This window comes from Blastomyces dermatitidis, assembly GCF_000003525.1.
Source record: "Blastomyces dermatitidis ER-3 genomic scaffold supercont1.8, whole genome shotgun sequence".
NCBI classification, from domain to species: domain Eukaryota; kingdom Fungi; phylum Ascomycota; class Eurotiomycetes; order Onygenales; family Ajellomycetaceae; genus Blastomyces; species Blastomyces dermatitidis.
Genome location: NW_025544781.1, coordinates 903194 through 923928, shown reverse-complemented (window position 1 = coordinate 923928; position 20735 = coordinate 903194). Strand labels below are relative to the sequence as shown.

The window sequence follows — 20735 nt, the reverse complement described above, 5'->3', positions numbered from 1 at the left end:
ACAATAATAGCTACTCAGGTGGCCTGCGCCCAATTAATTAATATTATTAATTATTTTATTAGTTAGGTACAAGAAAGTTCTCCCACCGGCTGTCATATCAGGCGGGGCCTTTCTTTTTTCTTTTTCAGTTTGATTTGCTTGGGAACCATTCTAGACCGCCTGTCTGACTGCCTGCCTGACTGGCCTGCCTGCCTGCCTATATTCAAATTGCTACACTTCTACAGAGCGAGTAACTTAGGTACTTTCTTGTCAACTTTATGATCCGCTGGTCGCCGAGATATCTCCGCTTCACCACATCGGGCGGATACAAGTACATGTACATGTACATATATTGCAGGGAGCTCATAAAGAGAAGAAAAAAATTATTTTGGAAGTTGCTGCCAGCATTATTTACTACATGTAGGCAACACAGGTGCGGCTCATGTCTGCATTCTTCTTCTCATAACCACGTCCCGCTTATTCTCTCATTTTTACTCGCGGGTTGGTTCTGAGAGGCGGTGTGTGTCTGTGTGTGTCTGTGTGTGTCTGTGTGATTGTGTCAGGGTGTCTTAAGGGTGTTCAGGAGTGGTCTTTCGGGCAGGGGATCCCTTTATTAATGTTGTTCTGGCATCTGCAGGGTTGGCGGCTGACTAAAGACGGGTAAAGGTACGGAGTAGACACACGTAGCTTGGCATCTTGGCAAACCTAGGCCCTGTCCTGGGGGGGAAGAAAACCCCAGGTCTTGGCAGGTGTGGCTGGCCGTTTGTTTGTCTCCCCCCCCCGGCTACGCTACTTGTTGCTGCAGGCTTTGGGGGTTGGTTCAGCCTCAACATTCAACTTCCATCCATCTTCTATCGTCTATCGTCTATCGTCTATCTTCGCTTGTTTTTTTTTTATCTTGCCCTCCCCTTCCACCTTCACCTCCATCAAACCCATCCATTTTGCACTAGTGCCAGTTGGACAGCTCACGATGCTTTCGTGTTGATCCCCTCCTCCAACCTCCCTGAAGAGAGCTGATACGTCTCGGTTTCTGCTTCGCTCTCTATTATTCATTCTTCCTCCTCCTCGCCCTTGCCTATCAGCTTTTTATTTTTTTATGTTTTATTTGTTTTTAAGTTGTCCCTTTAGTACAATCTGCCTGCCACACAGTACATTAAATATATATCCCCACCGGTCATCACTCTGAACAATGACAGCCTGTGCCTCAATCATCCTGCTCCAAGTCTTAAAGGAGCTTCATGGTGCCTGACACACCCAAACTGTCTTGTGCGCCCTAATCTTGATTTTCCCACCCTCTGACCTTTTGTCCAAATCCGAGGTTTGCCGCCAATCCTGTAGTCATACCATACCTGCAAGACTCAGACGCTCAGACGCGGAAACTATTATCCTGAGCGGTGAGTTATCCATATACAATCACCACCCCTTTTCGAGTTTCTTGCCTCTCTCTATGCTCCGGATGTGTTTACGCAGCTAGACTTACTAGCAGTTGACAAGGGGGATTCTGGATTGTGCTTGGGAATAATCCGTTTGGGTCACTTTGCACTCTGGAGGCCCTGTTAAGCTGACATTTTTTTCTCTCAGACTTTTATATCCATACTCGTCTTAACCCCCCAATCAAGTATTGGCCACCGGAATTATTTCTGCGCGAAAGATAAAAAAAAAATCCCCATCTCTTCTGATGGTGGATATCTCTTATCGGAGAAGAAACCAAAAGAAGCATTTCGACTGGGTTAGGCTGTAGGATTTGGGATTTCTTTTGTTCACCCGTTTTCCCGTTTCTATCCATATATATATATATCATTACTAAACGCCCCGATTTACACCTTTCTGTGGCTATATCTATCCCATTGACAGGGCATTGAAAAACCGTTTCTCAGGAGTTTGGTACCTATATTCAAATGTCCGAGTCGACGCCTACAAAAAACATTTGGCCTGACACTAGTTCGTCCGCTTTGGGATCAGATGGTACCGCACCATCCCACATAGATGATGCGAGTGTCTCTACTTTAGGTGGCTCAACTGCCATGCCGACCGACGTTTCACCACGGCGGCCATCGGTCCAGTTCAATGTCGAGACCTCTGCGGCTCAAATATCGAAAAAACGGACCGATGGCACAAGGGGAACTTTGAACAGCCGCAGCATCGGCAGATTTCCATCTCCTCCCCCACCAAGGTTAGTTTTCGTCCATTCGTCACTTCAGCGTCTGTTCGTAGTTCGTCACAAAGGAATCGTTCCATTTTCCCCGCGTAAATGACGTTTTGATTTCTCCTCGTGGCTTGGCGGTGTGGCTGGAAGAGAGTTTTTGTGATTATTCATCCCACCAATTCGCATACTTTGCACCTTGCCCCTGCGCACTGCGCCTCGGCGTCTGTGGTTTGCCTCCAAGGAGTCCAGGGTCATCCAGTCATAAACCCCAGAAGCAGCTGCAGAGTACAACCAGTGCGACGGTCCATTCACCATTTACAAGCACCAAATAATATTTGCAATATGAATGCATCCCACTCTGACAGCCATGATGAATATCATCCTGATACTACGCTAACACCTTCTCACGATGCCAGTGCTTATAATCGCGGGGTTTCGTTCGACACATTTGACAACCGTGACGCCACCGATTTCTCATTAACGCTCAACTACAAACACAGAGACTACCACCCCACGCGGCGCAGTCGGACATTCCTCTGTGGCACTGATCAGAATGATTATTCCGATTTCGCACTTGAATGGTTAATTGACGAACTCGTTGACGATGGCGATGAAATCGTCTGTTTAAGAGTTGTTGAGAAAGATTCGAAGGTCGCCAGTGACGCAAGCGTGGAAGAAAGAAGATACAGGCAAGAGGCCCAAAAACTGCTTGATCAAGTCATTGCGAAAAATTCGGATGAGAAAGCGATCAGTTTGGTACTGGAATATGCTGCGGGAAAAGTGCAGGAGATTATACAACGAATGGTATGTGGTCGCTTTGTATTTTCCAACTGGTCCTTTTTCTAACCCGACACTATATTTAAGATCCAAATCTACGAACCTGCGGTGCTCATTGTCGGAACTCGCGGACGCAGCCTGGGTGGAATGCAAGGCCTTCTTCCGGGCTCAGTGTCTAAATATTGTCTCCAACAATCGCCCATCCCCGTTATTGTCGTCCGCCCCTCAACAAAGCGCGAGAAAAAGAAACAGAAACGTCTTGCAAATCCGACGCGGCAAAGGTACAACCATGTCCTTCGATTGAATGATATGAAGAGCGGCCGATTATTTGACAAGTCACGAAGCACTGATAGCATTGTCACAAAGTTACCAGAAGAGGAAGCCGCGGTTGCTCACGCTATAGGGGTGCAGGATATAGGAGGAGGTCCCGCGGGCGCTCATACAGGCCGCGGCCCACGGCTATCCTTTTCCAGAGACACCGCATTTAGGACAATTACAGACGACAATGATTATGACATGGACGGGGATAGACGCAGCTCGAGCATTCCTAACTCAGAGTCAACTGCATCCGGCTTGTCGTCCGCCTTGAGGAATCAACGTATCGAAAGCCCGGCTATGACGGACGACGAAGGTGACGAAGACGAGAGAGATACTGGTGGTGATGATAATGATGACAACGAACCTCGCGAACGGGCACATGTCTCGAGCGCTCCTAATGGTAGGCGCCAGCGCAGTTCAGAGGATGCGACAACGACCTCAACACCTCCCAAAAAACCCCCCCTCGTACCCATTACCAATGTAACAGTTACAGAATATACGCCCAATGTTGATGAGCCTCACTGATGGGAACTAATAAACATGTCTGCGGCCACCACGGATGCACGGGAGTGGCAGATATTTTGCTTCGTTCTTAACCTTTAGTTTCGGTTTTTTATTTTTTGCCTACGTTGTCGTAACCAACGTCTTATATAGGTATTTTTCTGGCGTATCTAATCTTTTAAATAATGATCCCTGCTCAACAGCCAGGTTTCAACCTACGTGACGCGCAGGGGATGTATACATGTGTGCTTGTTTTGCAGTCTTGATATGATACCTCGATGATAAAAACTCCACGCTTGTGTAGTCTATTTCTCCCACATACCTATCTAGGGGATCGCGATGTTTCGCTAGGTTCTCCAAGTATATGGACTGTGGGAGCCCTAGGCTTCCTAGTACGGACTAGCGCCCCGCACCAAGCATATATCGCCCACTAGATAGCTATCAATACAACCACTCAGACGTCCAACAGGTTATGGCCTGGATTGCTTGTTTTTTTTTTTTTTTAAACCTTCCGCTACTACTACTTTTTCATTTATCTGAGGTATAAAATGTCTCACGAGCTGCATCGCTGAACTGCAGAAGGATCCTGACATAAGGTGACTGTTTGAAAGCCTTGATCGCGGGGAAAAGGAGTGGCATCTCCTATATCAACTGCTGGATCCTGATGAGAAGCCAGGGGAGCTTCGATCGCGGGGAAAACAGAATCCTGATGAGAGGTCAAGGATGCTTTGATCGCGAAAAAAAAAAAGGATTCTGACAAAAAGCAACTGTTTTGAAAGCTTTGATCACAGGAAAAGATTGATTCAAGGGGGTAAACAAATGCCTCCAAGAATGCGAGCTACTGCAGGATTGTTGGATACACCTGCAAGCAACATGGATATGAATGAAGAATATGAGCAAGATACACCTACAAGCGACGCGGATATGAATGAAAACAATGAATACCCTGGGCCTAGGGGTGAACCAGGTCAAATGAATGAATACACCTTGATGATGAGAATGATGGCATACATGGAGAAACAGGACAGATTGATGGAAATACTCATACAAAAACTAGGTGGAGACTCCGATTCTTTGTCAATATGGAATCAAATGGATATCTTTGAACAGAGGGATGATTTGATGGATCAACTGGCTACGCGTGCCACTGCCACTCCTACAACTACTACACCTACCACTGCCATTGCTCCTAGCCATCCTCCATTCACTGTGAGAACCACTGTGAGAACCATTGCAAGAATAACTGCAAGAACTGTCATGGGAACCACCGCGAGAACCACCATGAGAATCACTACAAGAGCCACCGCAAGAATCACTCATCCACACTACTACTACAAGCTGAGACCTCACAACCGCCGAAAGGGGGAGGGATAAATGAATATGATGGATACAACAAATACAGACGAATACAAATGAATACAATGAATGTGATGGATTTGAAGGATTTGAGCACTACTGTGCGGTAATTTCGTGTTAATTTGGCTGCCACCGACACTACTACTACCAGGGGGCGGTTTGGTGGTGTGTGAGTGATTGTCCATACATATATATGTAAGGTACATACATAAAACTGCAGCATATAGCTATCTATGTAGCTGGAAACGTTTGTTTTTTTTCCTTCCCTCCCCCTTCGACGATCCCTCTTCCCCGTCACACCCGCCGTACTTATCAGCATGGGGATTCCACGAATATAGTAAATCTATACCATAGCATGGAAAATACCCGCCTGCCCGCGCACGCCACGGCATCATGAGTGAGTAAAAGTTAAAATAAATTATTGGAAGAGAAATAATAATCGAGGATGGGGGGTGAAGGGGGGCACCTAACAGCATCAGTTGCAAACGATTTTGCCCCCCTTCTCCGCGGCTGCTACTCTCTCCTTTTTTTTTTTTTGAGATTGTCAATGGGAAGAAAAGGCTATAGTAGCCTCGGACATGTTAGCCTCGGATGATGTGTAACTGTTGAATGATCGTTTGGGCTCTCATGCCGTTCGCAGCCGTTGGGCCTATGAGCGTGAGGGCTTTGGATGAGGAGGGTGAAAGGTGAAAGGGTTTCGGGAAGAGCATAAAATATGATATTAGGCGGAGATTGAAACTGTAGGGCAATCTTTTTTAATAAAAAAATTGTTTTAGCAGACAAGGGACGGAAAGCTTATGTACTACTACTACTCATCATTGTTGTGGATTCCTTTTTTGTTTTTATTTTAAAAAATAAAAATAAAAATAAAAATAACAGTTTATAATAGTTTACTTTAACAAAGAAACTCTCATAGTAGCAAAAATAAAAATAAAAATAAAAATAAAAATAAAAATAAAAATAAAATAAAATTTACACTCCGTTTGTATGGAGGGATCCACTGTTTGATTTCTTCGGTAGGGCTGTAGAAAGATCGACTGGGATTTTGAATGAGGTCTTGATTTCTCCCTCTTCAGAGGTTTGTCTCCGAAATGGAGCACTCTCTGATATGATACTCTTCTCAAAATAGAAATTGCAGGCATTGCCTGTGCGTGAATGTTTCAATTGAGAGCTTTTAAGTTAGGTTAGAAATCCGCTGCAGAGTTAAAATTATTCCCAGTCATCGATGTTCCAGCACCTATCTCAGCAACATGTGAAGTAGGATAGACGTTTCTTACTCATCACGAATCATGCAGGCTGAGAAGGTTTAGTAACTACAATGCAAACCTCCTTTGCTAATCCAGAGTTCCCAATTTTTTTTATACTTTTTTCTATCTTTTTTCTAGCTTGGCCGATCTCTCGGTGACAGCGGAAGGCTTGTTGCTCTCTCTTGCTTTAGCGTGTGTTTCGTTTTATTTCCCTTGCTCGTTTCCCCATCCCCGTCGTAAATAATAATATATAAGCCCAAGATACCTAGGTACATACCGTACTCCGAGATACGATAGCCAACAAAGTCCTCGGGCGGCCAGCTAATAGCTAACGCTTTTGCTTGCGTGAAGCATCGCCAACAGCTGCAGAGAACAGTTAACCATCTCCATGACTGGCATTGATTGACTGCGAGTCACAGGCACACGGTAGACTCCCCCCCGGCCCCCGGTTCATGCGAAACAGAAGAGAAACGTCAATGAGAATGAAGCCTGAAGGAAGAAGAGTTCGGGGGCTTCGGCAGATCTCCACACATGTCCAACAACTGACCTTCTCCGGGGTGGATCCATAGGGAGGCCGCTCGGTTACGAAGGGTCCATCAGCCTAGCAAATAATCTCCAAAACGGAGCCAATCTAGCGGGTTAGGAACGAATCCTCTCTTCCTGATCACGAATGCTCTCCACCTCAAGTCATGCTCCATCACTTCGTTTTCTTGTTGGTGGGCTGAGAACAAATACGGCAATCACCAGCAGGGAAACTCTGCCCGGGAACCTGTACTTGAACTCAGCCTGGATACTCCGTACATGAATTTGCGTGTTAATGAGCTTGTTGCGCTAATATCCTGTCTCGTGGATAGAAGGAGTGAAAGGGATGCCATCAAAGGTCCGAGGAATCACTATTTCGACTGGATGATATTTTCAAGCGAGCTCCTCTTGCTTTTTGTCCTGATCGCCGGAGAATTAATTCTTGGATTTTATTTATTACGTTGAAAGAAGGTCACAAATACACTTTTTCTCCTTCTCTGTTGCCGTGCTACCTGTGTCACTTTCAGTACTGTCTATCTGACCTCTTGCTCTTCCTCCAATTGCCAATGAAAATGAAGTCTTTAGACTCCTACCCTTCTCATTAAGAGGCCCTCTCCTCTCCTCTCCTCTCATTCCATATATAACCCTCAACCCGTCCAGCCCCATCTAGCGAAGCTCTTGGAGAGCATGCCCTTCGTCCCGGGCACCACAGCCCTTGTCGCTATTGAAAATGCCAATGGCCGCATCCTCACCAATCGCACGGGCGCCATTGATTTCCCCAACCAGTTCATACTCACATGTCCCAGCAGCCCGCAACCGTTGCTCTACCAGCGCTTCCTCACCATGCTCAACGCTGGCGACCAGCTTGAAGTTAACTTCAGCCTCCGTGAACCTACCACGACAGAAGAACACGACCCGGCCGGCGAGCTGATAGGCCACACCTGGGCCATCCTCAAACCCTCTAGGGGTAGCGAAAAGCTCCTGTTCGAGGTCGGCAGGAAGACGGAACCCACCTCAGACGCCGAGGCCGCAAAGGCCTTCAACGGTTACAGAAAGCTGCTTGCCACGTTCCAATACGGTGTGCAAGGATCCTGTTCTAGCATGTTGGTATCGGCGGCAGGAGCAACATGGCCACCCATGGATATCCCCTTGCCACCACCGCCTCGACAGCCGATGTCAACCGCCGCGCCCATCCGGTCGATCTCTTGCGCTCTATCCCCATCCAATCTCTACTTTGCCACGGGGGTTATGTTTTATTTCGTCGATTTGTCCATGGCGGCGCCGTCGCGGCCGGAGTTTTACGAAACGCCGTTACATCTCTCGGAGCCGATGTAGGCGGTGGATGCGCTAGTTCTGTCAGCCAGCGCTTGCGACGTTGGCGATCAGTGCGCCGCCGCTTGTCTTCGCGGTGGTGCAGGCTAATTCCAGCTTGGGGACCACGCCAGAAATGTATGGGCGGGCTGCTTATGCAATAATTGGCGCCGGACTGTAGTCCGGAGGCGGGTAAGATTATTATTGTTGGGTGAGAGGATATCTTGAAGCTTTGTTGTTTGCAGTATGTTTGTGAGGGGGAATAAGCGGCTTTAGCATGAGAATGATGCCAGGGAGTCTTTTGTCTTTTCGTCTTCCTCAGGATCTTCAAATACACACTAGTGTGGACTGTATGGCATATTATTTTCTTTTGTTTATCAGCCTGCATTTTTGGGTTGTTAAAAAGGCTTTTTCAGCATTTGTGGTTTTAATAATATGTCCTTTTTCCTCTCCTGCCCGAAATTTTAAAGTCTCTGTACAAGATCATTTTCTTTGACGTTTTGTAACCATATCCATGGGTTGCCTTTATGAATCAGTGTTTCGTTGCCGCAGCTCCAGGGGGGAGAGGGGTGTTGGTTCCCCTGTAGGCTGTAGGATTTAAATACATGAACAAGGCTGGCTGACATGGGTAGCTCTGCAGTAAGCACTAGCCAAATGCATAAGTTATATAAATTGTAATATATTCCATGATGCCTGCTTTAGTTGAATCCGATGAAGTTGTTTCTGGATGGAAATATTCCGAAATGGGGAAGCTATCTAGTTCTCCGTAGGCTTTCTCCATACATACATAGTGCTGTTGATTCTTGAAATCTTTTTCGGACCAATCTACAGAGTAACCACAGTTCCACCCCTTCCGGCCAATCGTTAAGCTATGGCCTAACGGGGAGGTTGGTTGTCAGAGCTAGGAACCTACCCCTGCACTCATTCTTGGTTTGGAAAAAAACTCGAACGCATGAAGTTGAACATGCAGAGAATGAATGACATTCAAGCCGGCCTTCCCGCTGCGAACTTAAAAAAAGTCAATAAATTGCAATTCTATGAAAAAGGCGCGGTTATTTTTAGACACAAACATCTCTAACCCGAATAAGCAGGCTTCTAGACCCATGCATGGACCCGAACTTAAAATGTATCACGTGATATGTGTTTTCTATAGTGACTATTCCTAAATAAGCTAGCATTTTAAATAAGCTTCCCTCACATGATCGATCCACTCTCTTCATCTCGCAGCTCCAACTACACTTCTCATACGTCAACAGCTGCCGAATTATTTTACCACCACTGGGCTCATTGTATTTAATTTGCGAATATTCCCTATAAACCTTTCTTATGCATTACCAGGCCCTCTTTATTCATAGCGTTTTCAACGCAGGATTGACCTCTAGCGGTCAAACTCTAGCGATCATCACATCTATCAGCCGGCGCTCTTGCCCCCTGGGTGTTTGAAGATCTCGCAGACTATCTATAATCGATTGACTATTATAAACACTCTTTCTCTTGGTGGACTTGCTTGCTATATATCCCTGCCTAGCTGGGAGGTCCGCCTCCGCAGGAAGTGACAGCTTTGGATTTTGTGTTCATCTACTCAAAAATTCGGAGATAGGCTGCTTACTATCTATCTATATATACCTCTATACCGTCGCATGAAGTCGTTTTAAGTTTCAATCATAACGACATGGATACGCACATGGGCTTAGGTGGTAATGGCGCACCACCCAGCTCCTTGTCAGCACCTGTTCCCGCCGGGCCTGCTGCTATTGGTGTTGACAACAGTTCCAGTGGCCAGGAGAAGGGCGTTTTACTTTCGTCAAATGAGGATTGGGATTCAGAGAGCAAACTGGTAACAGCCTTGTCAATGTTACAACAGATGGAAGCAAAGGTCTGTGGGCATTTTCAATCGACGTACTATCACACGTCTTTCGGCGCAAATAGCCACGTGTGACTCAATGCTAACGTTCATGCAGATTCATGGGCTCCGAACTCTCGTCCCAAACCGCTTGCTTTCTCCATTGATTCCCATTGTTAATCCTGATATACGTACGCCAATCCCAAAGTCACCCCAAGAGATGTTTGAACAACTCTCACAAACTGCTCGTGATGGAGTAGCTGAAGTGGAAAATTTCAAATCTGAATGGCGGAGTCCAGACATGATGGCGATCTGGGATCGAATAGACCAGATATTAGCCGAAAGCGGAGGCGAGCATCCGCCCCTGACGGGGATGTGGGAGCGGGACTACGATGATATCTTAAAAACACTCAACAGGGAAGAGCAAGGAGAGAAAGAGCGCAAAAATCGGCTAGAAGAGGAGGAGGAAAAACGCCGAGTGGCGTCCAGTGAAAGTGGATGGAAAGATGTCGTTGAAGAGTACAAGAAGAAAGATATTCCAATAACCATTAATGTCCCACGGCCGGCTGATAATAATGGCCGCTTCTCCGTCGCGATCCAGAAACTTTCGCGACAGTTCTATGTCCTCCAGGGTCCGTCCTATGACAGCAAGAGCCCCAGAGAATGGCAGGTGATGATAGTGCCTCGAGGGAACACGTCCAAAATGGAGACGGAAATATTGGATTGCATCAGGTCTAGAGAGAGGAAATGGGACCTCCGCTATCTTCTGGTGAGTGTTTTTACGTCTTTATGATATGGATCTTAGTGAATAAGTGTTTGCCTGCCTAAATTTCCGTTGTATCCCCAACTGTATTGATCTACGCTAACAAAATTCCCATTCTCATTCAGGACATGCTCTGTTCCTATGCGGACGTTAAAAGGACAAGGTGTTTAAATTGCCACAAGCTAGCGAATATCAACGCCCAACTACCAACCGTCCGAAAACCAACTCAAATAGAGTCAGCCGACAATAAAACGACCTTCGCCTGGAATGCATACCATTCAGGTTGTCTCTGAGACCAAAATTCCGCTGGTATACCTTCACCATTTTCAGTGAATTGAATTCAACCGGTTTGAAGAAAATCATGGCCATGGTCATCCCAACCCAATGGGTACCAAGCCTCGTCCATCTACTCTCTCCCTCTGAACCATCCCACACACCTAGCAGCATCACCGAAGGTTCGCATCCGGCGCAGGCCTAATTTACGATATCCCATCCAACTCCACGTCGCCTGGCTCGGCTCGGTATCAAGGTTATTCCATTTCCTCCCTCATCTTGAAAAGCGTACCTTCTTGGCCGGAAGCCCCCTAAAACAAGATGATGGAAACGATAATTAATTCTCAGAACTTAATACCCCCACCCACATTGCCAATAGTCCTCTCCCTTGTTGCTTGAAACATATTCATCCGACCCGGGCCTATTCTCTTTTCCTCCATGCCATTTTCGTTTTGGTGGTGAAATGAACAACGATTTCCCTTAACTTATTCCACAAAAACAAAAGTATAGAAATGAATTTTTATTTTTTTTTATTTTTTATTTTTATTTTTTTTTCCGAGGAGGGAGGCTTCCCCGGATCCTTCGCTTCCCAATTAAGATTTTTAGGCTTGAACGAATTTGGTGCTTGGAATGACCATCATACTCCCCGCCCGCTATCTCCTGACATACATTATTTGCGCGTCTCCAAAAACAAAGATAAGCGGGGCAAATTTATTTCTGCATATTTCCCAATTCTGTGTGTTTAGAAAATTATGACAACTCTGTGCTTTACATTATGAACATTTATATATAGCCTGTCTATGAGCTATGAGATACTAATCATCATTCATCTTCTGTCCTTTTCGCTGCTAGTGTATGTTGCTTGAGAGTTTTTGGAAGTCTTTTGACTCGGATGGGAATGAATGTTATTAAAACAGGGAAGAAGTAAAAGAGGAGAGGGAGAAAATATCCCTGTGATCTATCTTGGAACATTTTCTTTTGCTTTTTTCTTTTCGTTTTCTTTCATGCTTTTACTTATGTGCTATGAAAGGGGAGACAACGGGAAAATATTTGAAATAAAATACTAATAAGAAAGAAATTGAGTGGGTGGCTACTATGAGTTTGTTTTAACGACCTGGAAATTATGAAAGGATTAGGGACCTTGGACGTAAGATTTCAGTATCAAAGACTCCTTGAGGGACACTGTGAACACAAAATATACATTCGAATTAAATTATGTACGATAAGTTTCCCCTGCACCCAAAAAAAAATAAAAAAATAACCTAAGCACCCAACAGACACAAATGAACAAAGCAATAAACCACAACTTTAGTGGGAAAAGTTATTGCTTGTTACAAATCAGATCATAGTAGAACGAGAAAGAAAAAAGAAACGAGAAAGGCAACCCAGGAAACAGGAAAACCAACGAAAATATGAAAAATGACGACGTCACTAAGATGAGATACAATGATGGTAGTACCTATATGCTAGATGGGAGAATAAGGTCGAATATCAAAGTTGGGTTAATTTGCGAAAAATTAAATTTGAGACGAGAGAGATCCGGAAATTTGGAAGTAGAAGAATATGGTGAGAGAAGAAGAATAGATTCTCTCTAGAAGGAGGAAACTGGGAATAAGGAAGTAAGGCCTTTCTTTTGCCTCTCTTGCTTTTTTGTATTGCAGCATCTTTAAAGAAGTCCAACAACGCCCGTAACGAACCATGTGAAAGAGAGAACTGTGACTGCGGACATGCCAACAATGAACTTAAGAGCTTGTCGTTCCATATCTGAGACAGCACTGTTGCAACCGGGACAGACGAAATCTGAAGGGAAAACAGTTAGAATTGCCAATGCATACTACTGCTAGAAAACGGGCTTGGTCGAACAGGGCCCGGGGAGCTTAGGGGGCAAAAGCCATAAATAAAAATACCTTGACGTGGAGTATATGGTTGAGGGTAATACATTCCAAAGACAAACTGGTTTTGGGAACCCAATTCACCTGGCCCAGGGATAGTAGAGGGATCTTTAGAATTGTCATACACCATGAGCGTGTAGTCTTCCGTGAGTAACGGCACGTCGCTTGTTCTGTAGGCACCCGTATCCCACTCGATCTCTACGGTTGGTGCAACGGTCATGTTCCCAGAAATGGTGTATGAATGGTCGTTTTTGCTACAGTATGCGACCGCATCGACGGCGGTCGGGGAGACGAGGAGGGATGTGTAGTTCCATTTGAATGTTGCTGTCGTCCCGATTTTGATGTAGGTTGGTCCATCGGTTATGGCTGGTTCGATAAGCTTTATACCGCCTGCGGGGGCATCAAAGGGGACACTTGTGGGCCTCGGATTTGTCGTTCTGGTACCCGTATCTTTTGTTCCAGCAGTTGTATCGGTATTTCCGTCGGTATTTCTTCCGGTTTCTTCCGAGTCCCCGGTCTCCGTCGGGGCTTCAGTGATTGTGGGATCCTCTGTCCTCGAAGGTCCATCCGCCGTAGTGTCTTCTGTGAGGTATTAGCCGAGTGTGAGACATAAAAAAAGACCTCTCCTTTTATTTTCAAGAAAATAGAAATAAAAAGCTCACCTCTATTTTGCCGTCTTGCAAGCGCGATTGGCTGTGCTAAATGAACCTTGCCATCCCCCAACGAGGCTTTCACAAACGACACCAGCAGGAGTAGCGAACAAAGAATGAAAATGTGGCTGGTGGGCCGCATATTGACTCGACTACCCTCGGTCCCTCTCTAGAGCACTGAAGGCCAACAAGTGCAAGACCCAACAAGAAAAAGAGAGGGTAAAAAAAGGTTGGCACAGTCGGGCTTTCAACACCCAAGATTTTATATCCCAAGCAATAAACCAAAAAAAAAGGGGGCGGGAATGCAACGTCTTTCTTGTACAGCACGATATTCTCCCAAGTAGATGATGACCGAGTAATTTCGCCTTTTTCAAGTCATAGCAAATAGACTTTTGAGTCAGATGGTAGGTTGGTAGCGAATGGGCTGGCTGGCGTCCGGCTTAAAAGCGAACGTCCGTGTGTTGTCGACGGTACGGACAAAGATTCGACTGCCACGGACGAACAGGGCTGATAGGTATGGTAATAATGAATTATTCTAAACGTTCTAATAGAGAGAACTAGAAAGAGCAACAAAAACGAAAGTTTGGCGAAACAATGCTGCGTTATTAACGATATAGCGATGCTGAGCGGGATGTGATGGTTTGATATCCAATAACCAGAGAAAGCAAAGCGCGAACCGCCGCGGTTAGCGAGAGACGATGATATCGAATAGCGAGAGGACAGGAGATAGCGAGGAGGGCAGGGTAAAAGGGGTAAGAGGGGTAAGAGGAGGAGGTAGAAGAGGAAGAGGAGGAGGTGGAAGAGGAAGAGGAGGAGGGGCAAAAAAGATGAAGACGACAACTTGAAGTTTGACGACGATGATGAGATGTTTGTCGTGGACGATGGCCGAAAAAGGGAAAATGTCTGAGACCCGCCCCATCCACGTGACAGTTCGGCGAAACAGCCCGCTAAATGGGGCTAGACCGAGCCTATTTTTAGCATCAGCCTCTGGCCCGATTGTTGTCAGCCGCAGGTGGAGTAAGGATTAGAAATATGTCAGGTTCTATTATTATTTGTGCCGTACCCCCTCCGTACACAGCTGTCAACTGCATTTCTTTGTTTTGAGGCTCATTCCATGGTTTGCGTGGCAGTCAGTCCCTTGGTTTCTCCATACTCAAAAGGTTGCACAAGAAGACAGATATCTACCAAGGAACCAATTCGATCACACATGGATGGAGCTACCTGTTCCCAAAAACAGATTACATACGATTTTTATTATAGTTATCATTATCATCTTGTCTTATGCCAAAACATGAACAGATCGTTCCAAACAGCCAGAATTAAGGGTGGGTATATAAAAGCCGTCAATGATGATTTTCACCCCGCATACTCCGGCCGAAGTACCCACTTCCCCCTTGCCCTTCCCCCAGTCTTCTCCAACACAGCAATAGTCCGCAACATCTCCTTAAATTCCATCGTGGCGCGCGGCGTGTCACAGAAACGATTAAAATGATCAATGAGGTTCTGCGTGTGCACAGACCCGCCATGCGCCATGATATAATCACGGATCAGCTTCAGAAAATCTTTGCCGCGCGGCTTGTCGCTGCGGCTAATACTGTCGGTAAGCCCTCCTGGGGTACCAGAGCGGGGCGTATTAGTGCCCGATGCATTGCTGCTACTACTACCGCCGACGCCACCTCGGCCGCTCCCACCACTTCCCACTGTACGGTTTGTGAGATTGGCAAGGAGGCTGGTGGAGGATGGGCCGCCTGTGACTCTGCGTATGGTGCTGCCACCACCGGATGAGAGTGGAGACGAAATGGTCCCACGTGGCTGCATGGTGCTTTCAGGCCTACCTGCAACACCGAACTGACCAGTCCAGGTGGGTGTGCCAACCGGGATGGATTTGGCAAGTTCGCCTGCCTTGAGAAGCTCCCTGGCCGCTTCAGCTGCTACCTTCTTAGCCTCGGCCTCGATTATTTTGGGGTCTGCTTTTATAATGCGTTTTCCATTGATGATTTGCTCATGCTCGAGCGCGGAGTACACGCCAGATCGGGCAAATATGCCTTCCATCAACCGCGCCTCCGAGTTCGGAGCTGTTTTATCCTCCGTTTTAGAAGCACTTGGAGTTTCCGGGGGACCTTGGAAGCGCTCCAGAGAAGACACGCCTGTGACGCGGCTGATCTTTTCTTGTTCTTCACGGTCTGCACCCTTGGCAGCTTCTCCGGCTGTTGGATTTTGCGATATTCTAGCGCTTGCGGTTTGGGCACCCTTGGGTTCTTGAAACGTAACTTCTGCGTCTTTAAATAGCCCACTCGTTTCAGTCGGCCCATCGTTCCCAAGGGTAAACAAATCATGCAAATCGCTCATCTGGAACGTCTGCCGCTGTTTCGGGTCCTTCAGAATCTTATTGGTCAAAAATTGCTTGAAGATTTGGCGATGGTAAATTTTCTCCTCAATGGTCCCTGCTGTCATAAGTCTATATATCGTAACCTCGCGTTTTTGGCCTAACCTCCAAGATCTCTCGCGGGCTTGAACATCTGTCGAAGGATTCCAATCCGGGTCGTAAATGATGACCCGATCTGCACCAGTCAAATTCACTCCGAGACCACCAACTTTGGTGGTTAGTAGGAAAACATGTATATCTGGATTGTTGTTAAACTCATCAACCATGCTTTGTCGAAGTTTAATCGGTGTGTTTCCATCCATCCTCTGGTATTTGAACCCAGACAGCGATTTTATGAACCGTTCAAGGATATCCAACATGATTCGATGCTGAGCGAAAAGGAGAGTTTTGTGACCTGTATCCCTCCACAGTTCCAACAGCGACTTGACGATTTGCATTTTTCCAGACTTGGATGCACTGCCGTAGTTATAACTTGATTTTTTAGACAACGTTTTGTGTTCTGGGAGGTCGGGGTGATTGCAAATCTTGCGGAGCATGTCAATGCCATACAGCGCCTCTCTCCGACCTCTGAGTATCGATGACATCTCATTAGATCCCAAAAAAGCTTCGTACGCTGATCTTTGTATTTTCGTCAATTTACAGAAAAGCACCTGTTCACTTTTCTTAGGAAGGTCGGCAGCCACGTCAATTTTAAACCGCTGAAGTAGGTAAGGGCTGATGGCATCTTTGAGCGTTTCTGCACATTTTGCCGCAGTTTGCACCTGCAGATTTGATGCATTTGCATATCCACCTTGACGAATTGGGAATTCGAACTGGTTTCGGAAATTGACCAGCGTCCCCAATCTCATAGGAAAGACGAAGTCAAACAGGGACCAAAGCTCAGTTAGGCTATTCTGCATAGGCGTTCCGGACAGAATGAGACGATGCGCAGTGCGCAATTCCTTGCAGTGGATCGTAATCGCGGTATCCGGATTCCGAATCTTGTGCCCTTCGTCAAGAATAGCGCAGCCCCAGTCAACTGGGATTAGCAAGGAACAGTACGTCTGGAGGCCGGAGTAAGTAGTCACGAGTACATGGCCCTCCTCCAAGACACGTTTTAAAATCCGTTTCGCAGCCTTCTGTTCTTTGGTGAGTCCGCGTGGCTGGTCTGGCTCCCATAGTTGGGATTCTAGTCGTGCATCCGCATAGCTCTCCCTTCGTAGATTTACCATACCACTCCCTGAAGTGTGTAAAATTGATACCCGAAACGGGGCCCACCACCGATGGAATTCGTTTACCCACTGCTTCATCACGGTTGGGGGACAAACCACAATGACAGGCTTGGTCAAGATCCTGCTATGGTGAAGCCCAGCCAGGAAAGCAATGACTTGGATTGTTTTACCAAGTCCCATTTCATCACCGATTATTCCCCCTACTTTCTGTTGGTAGAGCTCCCAAAGCCATTGGACTCCTGTTTTCTGGTAATCAAAAAGGTATGGATATATGTCTCCAGGGACGCAATAACCACCATCCAATATTTTGTCAGGAACTTTTGGATGCGGTAAAACCCATTCCTCCTCGTCTTCCGCGAAAGGACTATGTCTTTCACCAGCTCCACGTATAGCATCAGCCGCATCTGCCGTTTGAGGATCACCCTCATTCTGGGCTCGTTTCCGCGCTGCTGACCTCCTATGTACCCAATCTTCCAGTCTAGCTCGATATACCCTCTCATCACCGTCGTCCACCCCTTCGAAACTTTCCACAACCTTCTCGACGCTCTTCTTTCCCACTATTTTTGGCCGCCTCTTTCGTGATTTCCCCTCAGATGAAATAGAAGCCAAATCCAACTCGTCCGACGAGCCTTCTTCTCCAGACGCGACGAATATTGCAGAGTCCACATACTCCGCATCAGACGTCGGGGTTGATAATCTAGATGAAAATGGATGAGATGCGCCTGCACCCTTGTCTCCTTTCTCGGGCCCTGGCACTGGATGGGGCCCTGTCTTCCGACGCTTTTGTGGCCGCGAAAGCAAGAGATCAGCGGATTCTCTCTCTGCGCTCGACTCATCGTAATCAAATCCTGGACGTAGAAGGTGGCGATGGGACTGTTCAAGATGTGACGAAGATTCCCGCAATGCTAATTCCTGCTCTCGCTCATCCTCCGCGTCGATCAACGCTTCCCTTAGTGTTGCAGTACTGGACCCATCAGCCCCTCCTCCAATCTTCGAGAAGGGTGTAATTTTTCCAGTCCGTATCAGATAATCTCTTCGAGACTCATTTGGCAGTCTTCCGGACTCAGACACCTGGTCTGCCTCCTCAAGTCCTTGGTGCCTCTCATCGATGCGTTGCTGGATCTGCTCAACATCAACGTCGAGGGATGATATCCGCGATTCTAGGTTCTCTATTTCTGTAGTTATGCAAACACGTGCAGCGGTGCCTACAGGTTGGGAGAGTCGCTGGTGTAATCTTAAGATCTGCGATTCTAGTTTCCTATAGCAAGGATCCCTATAGTTAGTCGCAATTTTTTCAAGTTGCGAAAGGTGGGTTTACGTACGATTTCTCTACCCTTGTACGTTCCAGTCGTTTGTGGTCTCTTTCATCTGCTTGCTCTACAAGAACCCTGTCCGCCTGGTTGTGGTTGTCCAAAAGTAAGAATAATTCTCCCATTTGATATGCCCATCACCAAGAAACAGAGCAAGTTAAATTATAGAACGCACCTGGCGGCCAATATCCCTTTCCAGATCATCTTGATCTCGAACGTCCGCATGTAGCTCCCGTAACCGCCCTAATTCCGCATCTGACACCGAAGTTGATGGTGAGCTTTCGGGCATGGGTTGTTTAACATGGTGCACATCTTTCTCGCCAGTCGGAGCTTCTTCCGCCACTTGTGCCGTGCCCGGCGTGGCTGCATTCTGGCTTTCGTCCATCTTATAATCCAAGGGTATTGATGCTTCCAGAGGCGGAGCTTTAAGTGAGCGGATTAAAAGCTGAACAAGCCTCGTTGGAAAAAGCGAGGGCACCTATGTAAAAACCACTTCTAGTTCATCCATGTGTTCTAGCCAACCATTTGCTCAGCAACGTCGGTGATAGCTCATGGGAGCGGGCAAGGCGTTTACGATAATTGTTTCCTTGAAAAGGAATGAAAAGCGAACGGATCAGAGACCGCAGACTTGTTCTCAGTTCTTGATCTCGCTGCCTGGGTTGAAGGTGTATAGCTTCAAGTGTTTGTCAATGGTATGAACCTACCATAATCACGTGCCACCTAACCTATTTAGTGTAACATAATCAACCACTTAACTATAAGGATCTTAGGGCATAGGGCATGGTCAGGTGACCCACACAAGCCTCGCCATCTCATATCCACCTGCTCACCTCTAGCTTAGATAGCTTCTTCTTCTTCTTCTTCAAGATTCAGTTTCAATATAATCTAGTCTACTGCTGCTATTCACTCTGATAAAGTTAATCTTTATTCTGTAATATTACTGAATCTTCTCATCTCACTATCAGTTATAGATCTGCAGTATTTTTTTTTTCTACATCTTCATATGCAGTGTTCTGCAGTAAAAAATGATACTCAGTCAAATTACACAAATTTAAACTCTTACAGATTAAGTCAATGAACTAATCACTCAGAACTGTTAAATAACTGATGTCAATGTATAACTCATCTAATGTTTGAAAACACTGAAAGTTATTATTTATATAAAAGATATGCTCTTAGCTCTGATTCATTATTAACTCATGATTACTATCACTAAGATAAAATTGTGTAAATCAGATATCTTTGATAAGACTAGTAATATTCATTTCTGACTACTGAATATAAATAATAATATTTATAAACATTTCATTATTAATGAAGTCTTCAAAATCTCTTTCAGTATCAGCTATCTTAGCTCTAAGATTCATTAATATATTCAGTGAATGTAAATGAAATATAATATATATATTATTATCTGAGATATTCTGAAGATATAACTCTGTGATAATTATCAGAAGATTAACACAGCTCTTACTACAGAGTTATAAATGAACTTTCTTTATATACAATACAATCAATGTACTGTAAACTTCATTACTAACTTTGAGATTATTATAGCAGACTTAAAATGAAATAATTCTGCACTATATATTATATTTTATACTAAGTTGATAACACTAATTCTTCATTAGATTAATCAAGCCTACTTTAATACTTAATCAGCATTTTTCACTGAATGAAAGAAGGCTGTTATAATAATGAAAAGTTATATTTTTATATTATATTAACTCATCTCACAGAACTGTTAAGTTAAATTCAATTTTATATGAGATAATATAATCTCTAACACTACTATTAACAGAGATTGTTTCAGATCATCACATAATAGTAATAAGAATTCAGACATCATAGATAATAAATACTGAAAATATTAATATAAAGATATCTGCATCTGATATAAATAAATGAGACACTGAACAGCAGAATACTGCACTCATCTAATATCAGTCTCTATACACTTATCTGTAGAGACTTATAACTGCTAGAATATCTCTATATCTGTGATTATTAATAATCACTCACACACAGTCTTCTCAGATTATACTGTCACACACTCTTCATTCTTCTCTTCAAAATCAAAAAATGAATCAGCACATTGCTAGAGATAATTATATGTATAAACAAGTCTCAAGTCAATCTCTTCACTCAGCAGATTGATAAATACATCTTATTCATGAAGATCATTTACTATGATATATTAATTCTCAATACTGTCTCAGCTCTTAATAACATGATACATCTTATACATTA

General features: G+C 45.2%; 6 protein-coding genes across 8 annotated transcripts; 4 read left to right on the top strand and 2 right to left on the bottom strand.

The window, feature by feature from the left end:
• Positions 1-90: 90 nt before the first annotated feature.
• Positions 91-4091, top strand: BDCG_07138. 2 transcript variants are annotated; one of them, XM_045422910.1, is made up of 4 exons: positions 722-1373; positions 1561-2152; positions 2542-2929; positions 2990-4091. In XM_045422910.1, the coding sequence occupies exons 2-4, from the start codon at positions 1878-1880 to the stop codon at positions 3743-3745; spliced, it is 1419 nt and encodes a 472-aa protein (XP_045282003.1). In that variant the 5' UTR covers positions 722-1373; positions 1561-1877; the 3' UTR covers positions 3746-4091. The 2 variants fall into 2 exon arrangements, with proteins under 2 accessions (XP_045278437.1, XP_045282003.1); XM_045422911.1 differs by having other exon boundaries at positions 91-1373; positions 1561-2929.
• Positions 4092-4463: 372 nt separating this feature from the next.
• Positions 4464-5189, top strand: BDCG_17476 (uncharacterized protein). Its single transcript, XM_045426594.1, has one exon. It carries the CDS (start codon positions 4541-4543, stop codon positions 5093-5095), a length of 555 nt encoding a protein of 184 aa, XP_045282002.1. The 5' UTR covers positions 4464-4540; the 3' UTR covers positions 5096-5189.
• Positions 5190-6398: 1209 nt separating this feature from the next.
• BDCG_07137 (uncharacterized protein) lies at positions 6399-8864 on the top strand. The gene is made up of 2 exons (XM_045422909.1): positions 6399-6750; positions 6894-8864. Exon 2 carries the CDS (start codon positions 7534-7536, stop codon positions 8179-8181), a length of 648 nt encoding a protein of 215 aa, XP_045278436.1. The 5' UTR covers positions 6399-6750; positions 6894-7533; the 3' UTR covers positions 8182-8864.
• Positions 8865-9367: 503 nt separating this feature from the next.
• Positions 9368-12302, top strand: BDCG_07136. Of its 2 annotated transcripts, XM_045422908.1 has the most exons (4): positions 9391-10033; positions 10119-10191; positions 10300-10769; positions 10889-12245. In XM_045422908.1, the coding sequence occupies exons 1-4, from the start codon at positions 9830-9832 to the stop codon at positions 11054-11056; spliced, it is 915 nt and encodes a 304-aa protein (XP_045282001.1). In that variant the 5' UTR covers positions 9391-9829; the 3' UTR covers positions 11057-12245. The 2 variants fall into 2 exon arrangements, with proteins under 2 accessions (XP_045278435.1, XP_045282001.1); XM_045422907.1 differs by having other exon boundaries at positions 9368-10033; positions 10119-10769; positions 10889-12302.
• On the bottom strand, positions 11821-14435 carry BDCG_07135 (uncharacterized protein). The gene is made up of 3 exons (XM_045422906.1): positions 13591-14435; positions 12944-13510; positions 11821-12836 (listed from the first exon to the last, which is right to left on the bottom strand). Exons 1-3 carry the CDS (start codon positions 13718-13720, stop codon positions 12703-12705), a joined length of 831 nt encoding a protein of 276 aa, XP_045278434.1. The 5' UTR covers positions 13721-14435; the 3' UTR covers positions 11821-12702.
• Positions 14436-14463: 28 nt separating this feature from the next.
• On the bottom strand, positions 14464-19137 carry BDCG_07134 (DNA excision repair protein ERCC-6). Its single transcript, XM_045422905.1, has 3 exons — positions 18661-19137; positions 18498-18571; positions 14464-18433 (listed from the first exon to the last, which is right to left on the bottom strand). The coding sequence occupies exons 1-3, from the start codon at positions 18868-18870 to the stop codon at positions 14935-14937; spliced, it is 3783 nt and encodes a 1260-aa protein (XP_045278433.1). The 5' UTR covers positions 18871-19137; the 3' UTR covers positions 14464-14934.
• Between the last annotated feature and the right edge of the window lie 1598 nt (positions 19138-20735).

Excerpts from the sequence above, each read along its gene's own strand:
- BDCG_07134 (XM_045422905.1), bottom strand. The coding sequence starts at position 18,870 with ATGGACGAAAGCCAGAATGCAGCCACGCCGGGCACGGCACAAGTGGCG. Across the intron at positions 18,572-18,660 it reads AAAGGGATATTGGCCGCCAG|GCGGACAGGGTTCTTGTAGA; the intron begins GTGCGTTCTATA and ends AACCACAACCAG. Across the intron at positions 18,434-18,497 it reads CGTACAAGGGTAGAGAAATC|GAAACTAGAATCGCAGATCT; the intron begins GTACGTAAACCC and ends TCCTTGCTATAG.
- BDCG_17476 (XM_045426594.1), top strand. The coding sequence starts at position 4,541 with ATGCCTCCAAGAATGCGAGCTACTGCAGGATTGTTGGATACACCTGCA.
- BDCG_07137 (XM_045422909.1), top strand. The coding sequence starts at position 7,534 with ATGCCCTTCGTCCCGGGCACCACAGCCCTTGTCGCTATTGAAAATGCC.
- BDCG_07136 (XM_045422907.1), top strand. The coding sequence starts at position 9,830 with ATGGATACGCACATGGGCTTAGGTGGTAATGGCGCACCACCCAGCTCC. Across the intron at positions 10,034-10,118 it reads TACAACAGATGGAAGCAAAG|ATTCATGGGCTCCGAACTCT; the intron begins GTCTGTGGGCAT and ends ACGTTCATGCAG. Across the intron at positions 10,770-10,888 it reads GGGACCTCCGCTATCTTCTG|GACATGCTCTGTTCCTATGC; the intron begins GTGAGTGTTTTT and ends ATTCTCATTCAG.
- BDCG_07138 (XM_045422910.1), top strand. The coding sequence starts at position 1,878 with ATGTCCGAGTCGACGCCTACAAAAAACATTTGGCCTGACACTAGTTCG. Across the intron at positions 2,153-2,541 it reads CCATCTCCTCCCCCACCAAG|TGCTTATAATCGCGGGGTTT; the intron begins GTTAGTTTTCGT and ends TCACGATGCCAG. Across the intron at positions 2,930-2,989 it reads AGGAGATTATACAACGAATG|ATCCAAATCTACGAACCTGC; the intron begins GTATGTGGTCGC and ends ACTATATTTAAG.
- BDCG_07135 (XM_045422906.1), bottom strand. The coding sequence starts at position 13,720 with ATGCGGCCCACCAGCCACATTTTCATTCTTTGTTCGCTACTCCTGCTG. Across the intron at positions 13,511-13,590 it reads TGCAAGACGGCAAAATAGAG|AAGACACTACGGCGGATGGA; the intron begins GTGAGCTTTTTA and ends AATACCTCACAG. Across the intron at positions 12,837-12,943 it reads ACCATATACTCCACGTCAAG|ATTTCGTCTGTCCCGGTTGC; the intron begins GTATTTTTATTT and ends TTTTCCCTTCAG.